The sequence below is a fragment of the Myiozetetes cayanensis genome, unplaced genomic scaffold (assembly GCF_022539395.1).
Source record: "Myiozetetes cayanensis isolate MyiCay16 unplaced genomic scaffold, myiCay2020 scf1241, whole genome shotgun sequence".
NCBI classification, from domain to species: domain Eukaryota; kingdom Metazoa; phylum Chordata; class Aves; order Passeriformes; family Tyrannidae; genus Myiozetetes; species Myiozetetes cayanensis.
The window spans coordinates 2,555-10,871 of record NW_026086873.1 but is presented as its reverse complement, the minus strand read 5'-3'; the positions used below and the strand labels follow the sequence as shown (position 1 = coordinate 10,871).

Sequence of the window (8,317 nt, the reverse complement as noted above, 5' to 3'; positions counted from 1 at the left end):
TCACCCTTAATCCCACACAGCCTCTTTTTTTGGGGTCCCACCCCTTTATTGGGGTCCCACCCTTTTGGAGGTCCCCTTAATGGTCCCCAGCCCTCCCACCATTGGGGGTGAGGGGAGACCCTGGTCCATTGAGGGGGTCCCAAAACATTCCCAACCCCCTTCCCTCCCCTCCCCACAACCCCAGGGGGATCAAATTTGGGGGTCCCCACCCGTGTCCATCCGTGGGGCCAAGTCCATGAGTGGGGTGGGGGGGGGAGGAGAAAACAATTCCAGTGGTGGAAAATGAGGGAAAAAGACCCAAAAAAAGTGGGAATTCAGGCCAGGAACACCACGAGGATCCCAAAACTGTGGGAATTCAGGCCAGGATCACCACGAGGATCCCAAAAAAAGTGGGAATTCAGGCCAGGAACACCACGAGGATCCCAAAACTGTGGGAATTCAGGCCAGGAACACCACGGGGATCCCAAAACTGTGGGAATTCAGGCCAGGAACACCACGAGGATCCCAAAACTGTGGGAATTCAGGCCAGGAACACCAGGAGGATCCCAAAACTGTGGGAATTCAGGCCAGGAACACCAGGAGGATCCCAAAACTGTGGGAATTCAGGCCAGGAACACCACGAGGACCCAAAAAAATTGGGAATTCAGGCCAGGAACACCACAAAAAAACCCCAAAACTGTGGGAATTCAGGCCAGGAACACCACGAGGACCCAAAAAAATTGGGAATTCAGGCCAGGAACACCACAGGGATCCCAAAAAAATTGGGAATTCAGGCCAGGAACACCATGGAGACCCCAAAAAAAGTGGGAATTCAGGCCAGGAACACCATGGAGACCCCAAAAAAAGTGGGAATTCAGGCCAGGAACACCACGAAGACCCCAAAAAAAGTGGGAATTCAGGCCAGGAACACCACAGGGATCCCAAAAAAATTGGGAATTCAGGCCAGGAACACCACAAAGATCCCAAAACTGTGGGAATTCAGGCCAGGAACACCATGAGAATCCCAAAACTGTGGGAATTCAGGCCAGGAACACCATGAGAATCCCAAAACTGTGGGAATTCAGGCCAGGAACACCACAAAGACCCCAAAACTGTGGGAATTCAGGCCAGGAACACCATGAGGATCCCAAAACTGTGGGAATTCAGGCCAGGAACACCACGAGGATCCCAAAAAAAGTGGGAATTCAGGCCAGGATCACCATGGAGACCCCAAAACTGTGGGAATTCAGGCCAGGAACACCACAGGGATCCCAAAACTGTGGGAATTCAGGCCAGGAACACCACGAAGACGACGAAGAAGACGACGAGGACCAGGAAAATCTTCACCATCAGCCACCGGTTGGCCGAGACCGCCTGGAAGTATTTGAGGATCTCTCCGTGCGCGGCCTCCACGTTGAGCTGCGCGTCCTCCACGCTCGAGTCGATCCTGGGGGGGCGTTGGGGGGGTCTTTAGAGGGGTTTTGGGGGTTTTTGGGGGTTTTTAGGGGTTTTTGGGGGGTTTCAGGCACCTCTGGATGGTCTCCTCCTGCTCCTTGACCATGTGGGCGAGCTGCTGGAAGATGGAGCCGAGCTCCACGATGGTGGACTCGATGTGCTGCATGGTGTCGGCTCGGCTCTGCAGGTACGAGTCCTGGGGGGGAAAAAAGGCATTTTGGGGGTGTTTTAGGGGTTTTGGGGGGTTTGGGAGGGGATTGGAGCCCCAACTCTCCCATGGGGCACTCGATGTGCTGCATGGTGTCGGCTCGGCTCTGCAGGTACGAGTCCTGGGGGCCAAAAAAAAAGGCATTTTTAGGGTGTTTTAGGGGTTTTGGGGGTTTGAGGGGATTGGAGCTCCAGCTCCCCATGGGGACTCGATGTGCTGCATGGTGTCGGCTCGGCTCTGCAGGTACGAGTCCTGGGGGGGAAAAAATGGGGTTTTGGGGGGGGTTTGAGGGGTTTTTATGGGGGTTTTTGGGGGGTTTGGGAGGGGTTTGAGCCCCAACTCCCCATGGGGACTCGATGTGCTGCATGGTGTCGGCTCGGCTCTGCAGGTACGAGTCCTGGGGGGGAGAAAAGGGGATTTTGGGGGGTTTTGGGGGGTTTGAGGGGTTTTGGGGAGTTTTGAGGGGATTGGAGCCCCAACTCCCCCATGGGGCACTCGATGTGCTGCATGGTGTCGGCTCGGCTCTGCAGGTACGAGTCCTGGGGAGGGAAAAAAGGGGATTTTTGGGGGTTTTGGGGGGGTTTGGGGGGATTTTGGGTGGGTTTCAGGGGGTTTTGGAGGGTTTTTGGGGAGTTTTGGGGGGTTTGAAGGGATTGGAGCCCCAACTCCCCCATGGTGGACTCGATGTGCTGCATGGTGTCGGCTCGGCTCTGCAGGTACGAGTCCTGGAAGGGGAGGAAAATGGAATTTTGGGGGGTTTGAGGGGGTTTTTGGGGGTTTGAGCCCCAACTCCCCCATGGGGGACTCGATGTGCTGCATGGTGTCGGCTCGGCTCTGCAGGTACGAGTCCTGGGGAGGAAGAAAAGGGGATTTTGGGGGGTTTTGGGGGGTTTATGGGGGTCCCAAAGCACAGGGAGGGTGGTGGGACCTCCCCTCAGAGGGGTTTGGGAGTGGAGGAGCCCTGGGGGCAAAAAAGGGGGCTTTGGGGGATTTGGGGGGTTTTGGGGGTTTGGGGGGATCTGGGTGTAAGAATCCTGGGAAGAAGGGGGTTTGGGGGCTTTGAGGGCTTTTTGGGGGTTTTGGGGGTCTCAAAGAACAGGGAGGGTGGTGGGACCCCCTTAGGGGTGTAAGTGCAGGAATCCTGGGAAAAGGGGGATTTGGGGGGTCTGGGTTTAGGAATCCTGGGAAAAGGGGGATTTTGGGGGTCTGGGTTTAGGAATCCTGGGAAAAGGGGGGATTTTGGGGGATCCCAAAGCAGGGGAGGGCAGTGGGACCCCAGACAGAGGGATGTGGAGCCCCCAGCTGAGAGGGGCCCTGCTGGGGGTTCTGCAGCCCCCAAATCCTCCCCTTTTGAGGGTCTCCCCACCTCCTAGGGGTTCTGCAGCCCCAAATCCTCCCCAAACCCCCTTTGGGGTCTCCCCACCTGCTGGGGGTTCTGCAGCCCCCAAACCCCCCTTTGGGGGTCTCCACCTGATGGGGGTTCTGCAGCCCCCAAATCCCCAAAACCCCCATTTTGGGGTCTCCCCACCTGCTGGGGGTTCTGCAGCCCCCAAACCCCCCTTGGGAGTCCCCCACCTGATGGGGGTTCTGCAGCCCCAAATCCTCCCCAAACCCCCCTTTTGGGGGTCTCCCCACCTGCTGGGGGGTTCTGCATCTCCCAAACCCCTCCTTATGGGGTCTCCCCACCTGCTGGGGGTTCTGCAGCCCCCAAGCCCCCAAGCCCCTTTGGGGTCCCCACCTGCTGGGGTTCTGCAGCCCCAAACCCCCTCTTTGGGGGTCTCCCACCTGCTGGGGGTTCTGCAGCCCCCAAACCCCTCCCTTAGGGGTCTCCCCACCTGCTGGGGGTTCTGCAGCCCCAAACCCCCTCTTCTGGGGGTCTCCCCACCTGCTGGGGGGTTCTGCAGCCCCCAAGCCCCCCAAACCCCCTTTTGGGGGTCTCCCCACCTGCTGGGGGGTTCTGCATCCCCAAACCCCCCTTGGGGGTCTCCCCACCTGCTGGGGGTTCTGCAGCCCCCAAACCCCCCTTTTGGGGGTTTCCCCACCTGCTGGGGGGTTCTGCAGCCCCCAAACCCCTCCCTTAGGGGTCTCCCCACCTGCTGGGGGGTTCTGCAGCCCCCAAGCCCCCAGACCCCTCTCTTAGGGGTCCCCACCTGCTGGGGGTTCTGCAGCCCCCAAGCCTCCAAAGCCCCCCACCTGCTGGTCCAGCAGCTGCAGCTGTTGCTGGGTCCGGGGGTCCATCTCGATGGCCCACGGCCCCGAGGAGGCTCGTCCTGCAGCACCCCCGGGTCCCTGGGGGCAGGGGAGTGGTCAGGGGCACAAGGACCCCCAGACCCCCAAAAATGCCAGGACTCACCGAGGTTGTTGGGGGTGACCGGAGGGGACGAGAAATGTTCCCGGCGGCTCCGCTGCTGCTTCAGGTTCTGGGGAAAATGGGGAAATTGGGGAAATGAGGGGGAATTGGGGGAAATGGGGAAATGGAGGAAGGGGAAAATGGGGAAATTGGGGGAATTGGGAGGACATGGGCGAAATGGGGAGAATGGGGAAATTGAGGGGGAAATTGGGGAATGGGGGAAATGGAGAAATGGAGGAAAATGGGGAAATGGAGGAAATTGAGGGAATGAGGGGGAAATTGGGGAAATTGGGGGAAATGGGGGAAAATGAGGGGAAAATTGGGGGAAATGGGGGAAATGAGGGGGAAATGGGGGAAATGGGGGAGAAATGAGGGGGAAATTGGGGGAATGAGGGGAAAATGGGGGGAAATGAGGGGGAAATGGGGGGGAAATTGGGGTGAAAATGGGGAGGAAATGGGGGGGAAATGGGGGAAATGAGGAGGGAAATGGGGAGAAAATGGGGAAATGGGGAAATTGGGGGAAATGAGGGGAAATGGGGGAAAATGAGGGGGAAATGGGGGGAGAAAATGGGGGGAAAAGGGTGGGGCAAAAAGAGAGGAAAAGGAAAGGAAAAGGGGAAGAAAAAAAAATTGCAGAGCAAAAAGGGAAAGAAAAAAAGGGAAACAAAAAGAAGATGAAAAATGAGAAAGGAAAAAAAGGGAAAAGGGAGAAGGGAAAAAAGGGGGAGGGGAGAAAAGAGAGAGAGGAAAAAAGGGGGAAAAAAAAAAAAGAAGAGAAAAAAAGGAGGAAGAAAAAAAATGGAGAGGAAAAAAAGGGGGGAGGCAGAAAAGGAGGAAAACAAAAAACAGAAAAAAAAACCAGGAAGGAAAAAGGAAAAAAAGGGGGAAATAAAAAAGGGAGAAAAGGAGAATTTGGAATCAGAGGAGGGAGGAAAAGGGGGAAGGGGAGGAGCCCCCAGGACTCACCTCAGTCCGCACCTCCAGCACCGACTTGAAGTCGTTGGACATCGAGGCCAGCTTGGACTGGGGGAGGATAAGACAATTTGGGGGGGCTCAGGAGGTGCTGGGGGGGTTGCTGAGTGTCCCTGCCCCCCTCCCCACCCCCAGTGCCCCCCAGTGCCCCCCAGTGCCCCCCAGTCCCACCTGCAGCGACACCACCACGGTGTTGGAGTGGGAGTGGACGTGGCGGCCGCCGGGGCCCCCCCGGGCCCGGAGCAGCTCCTGGAGCTGAGCAATCTGCTTGTTCAGGCTGGTGATGTCCTGGGGGGGCCAAAGGGGGGTCAGGGACACCCCAAAATGTGCCCCATGGGGTCAGGGACCCCCCAAACCCCCTCCCAGGAACCCCCCCGGAGCAGCTCCTGGAGCTGAGCAATCTGCTTGTTCAGGCTGCTGATGTCCTGGGGGGGCCAAAGACACCCCAAAATGTGTGCCAGGGGCTCAGGGACCCCCCAAAACCTGCCCTGTGGGGTCAGGGACCCCCCAAACCCCGCTCCAGGGACCTCCCCAAAGCAGCTCCTGGAGCTGAGCAATCTGCTTGTTCAGGCTGCTGATGTCCTGGGGGGGGCCAAAGACACCCCAAAATGTGTGACAGGGGGTCAGGGACCCCCAAAACCTGCCCCAGGGGCTCAGGGACCCCCCAAACCCCACCCCAGGGACCCTCCTGGAGCTGAGCAATCTGCTTGTTCAGGCTGATGATGTCCTGGGGGGACAGGGTGGGGGGTCAGGGACACCCCAAAATGTGTGCCAGGGGCTCAGGGACCCCCCAAAACCTGCCCTGTGGGGTCAGGGACCCCCCAAACCCCGCTCCAGGGACCCCCCCAGAGCAGCTCCTGGAGCTGAGCAATCTGCTTGTTCAGGCTGCTGATGTCCTGGGGGGGCACAGGGGGGGGTCAGGGACACCCCAAAACCTGCCCTGTGGGGTCAGGGACCCCCCAAACCCCACCCCAGGGACCCCCCCAGAGCAGCTCCTGGAGCTGAGCAATCTGCTTGTTCAGGCTGCTGATGTCCTGGGGGGGCCAAAGACACCCCAAAATGTGTGCCAGGGGGTCAGGGACCCCCCAAACCCCACCCCAGGGGGTCAGGGACCCCCCAAACCCCACCCCAGGGACCCTCCTGGAGCTGAGCAATCTGCTTGTTCAGGCTGGTGATGTCCTGGGGGGGCCAAAGGGGGGATCAGGGACACCCCAAAACCTTCTCTATGGGCTCAGGGACCCCCCAAAACCTGCCCCATGGGGTCAGGGACACCCCAAAATGTGTCCCAGGGGGTCAGGGACCCCCCAAAACCTGCCCTGTGGGGTCAAGGCCCCCTCCACCCCCACCAGGCTAAGAAGGGACCCCCAAAATGTGGCAACCCCTCCCCCCACCAAGGGGCAGGGACCTCCCTGCAGGGTCAGGGACCCCCCAGAAGGGTCAGGGACCCCCCCAGAAGGGTCAGGGACCCCCCCAGAAGGGTCAGGGACCCCCCCAGAAGGGTCAGGGACTCCCAGAAGGGTCAGGGACCCCCAGAAGGTCAGGGACCCCCAGAAGGATCAGGACCCCCCAAGTGTCAGGACCCCCAAAGGCTCAGGGATCCCCAAAGGACCCCCTTGGGAGTCAGGCCCCAAAATGGGCCCCCTGCAGGATCAGGGACCCCCCCAAGGGTCGGGGACCCCCCCAGAAGGGCCAGGGACCCCCCCTGCAGGGTCAGGGACCCCCCCAGAAAGGTCAGGCCCCCCCCCAGAAGGATCAGCCCCCCCAAACCTGTCTGATGATGTAGGTGAGCTCCTCGATCTCCACGGCTTTATCATCGCAACAGGATTTCCTCTGGCCACTGAAGGGGGACACAAAAAGGTCAGGGGGCTGCCAGGACCCCCAGCCCCCCTAAACTCCCCCAGACCCCCTAAACCCCCCCAGCCCCCACTGACGGATGGTGAGCTTCTCCAGCTTGGCAAAGGTGTTGCTCAGGTCCTTCCTGATGCGCCTGCAGGGGAGGAAAGGGGGGGAAAAAGGGGGGGGTCAGGGATTTTGGGGGGTCCCTGGACCCCCATCCCGATCCCAGCACGCCCAGGGACCCTCCCCAAAATTCCTGGGGGTCCTGAGCCACCCCTGGCCCAGATGGGGACCCCAACCCCCCATTTTTGGGGATCCCAACCCCCCCTTTTTTGGGGACCCCAATTCCTTCCTGTCCCACCTGGAGACCCCAGCCCCCAGTTTTGGGGACCCCAACCCCCATTCCTGGAGCCCCCCAACCCCTTCCTGTCCCCCCATTTTTGGAGCCCCACTTCCCATTTTTGGGGACCCCAAACCCTCCTTTTGGGGATCCCAACCCCCCTTTTGGGGATCCCACCTCTTTTTGAGGACCCCAACCCCCATTTTTGGAGCCCCAGCCCCCATTTTTGAAGCCCCCAACCTCCCATTTTGGAGCCCCCAGCCCCCATTTTTGGAGCCCCCACTCCCCATTTTGGAGCCCCCAGCCCCATTTTTGGAGCCCTCAGCCCCATTTCTTGGAGCCCCCAACCCCCTCCTGTCCCTCATTTTGGAGCCCCCAACCCCCATTTTTGGAGCCCCTAACCCCCATTTTTGGAGTCCCCACCCCACCATTTTTTGAGCCCCCAATCCCCATTTTTGGAGCCCCCACCCCCATTTTTTGAGCCCCCAGCCCCCATTTTTGGAGCTCCCCACTCCATTTTGGACCCTCAACCTCCATTTTTGGAGCCCCAGCCCCCATTTTTGGAGCCCCCACTCCCATTTTTGGAGCCTCCACTCCCCATTTTTGGAGCCCCCAGCTCCCCATTTTTGGAGCCCCCTAACCTCCCATTTTGGAGTCCCAATCCCATTTTTGGAGCCCCCAATCCCCATTTTGGAGCTCCCACCCCCTATTTTGGAGCCCCCACTCCTCATTTTGGAGCCCCTCAACCTCCTTCCTGTCCCCCATTTTTGGAGCCCCCTAACCCCTTCCTGTCTCCCCATTTTGGAGCCCCCAGCCCCCATTTTGGAGCCCCCACTCTCATTTTTGGAGCCCTCTAACCCCCTATTTTGGAGCTCCAGCCCCCATTTTTGGACCCCCTCACTTGGCCATCAGGCTGAACTCGCTGCGCTTCTGCCCGGCCCGAGACTCTGCTGGGCTGAGACCCCCGGCCTGGGGACACAGCGGGTCAGGGGCACCCCCAAAATCAAGGGGACCCCTGGGGGCAGGGCACCCTAAAACAAGGGGACTCCCTGGGGGCAGGGGACCCTAAACAAGGGGGACTCAGGTACCTAGAACAAGGGGGACCCCTGGGGGCAGGGGGACCCCAGAGCAAAGGGGGGTCAGGGGCACCCCAGGGCAAGGAGGGACCCCAGAGCAA

The 8,317-nt window shown here is 59.7% G+C and overlaps 1 protein-coding gene across 1 annotated transcript; it reads right to left on the bottom strand.

The window, feature by feature from the left end:
* Window positions 1-804: 804 nt before the first annotated feature.
* LOC126635985 (syntaxin-5-like) lies at window positions 805-8,063 on the bottom strand. Its single transcript, XM_050307675.1, is given in 10 exon segments — window positions 805-1,426; window positions 1,509-1,630; window positions 3,836-3,903; window positions 3,906-3,931; window positions 3,992-4,062; window positions 4,959-5,015; window positions 5,136-5,252; window positions 6,732-6,801; window positions 6,892-6,951; window positions 8,042-8,063. Coding segments are annotated over 10 exon segments (759 nt in total). The 5' UTR covers window positions 8,050-8,063; the 3' UTR covers window positions 805-1,266.
* Window positions 8,064-8,317: the final 254 nt, after the last annotated feature.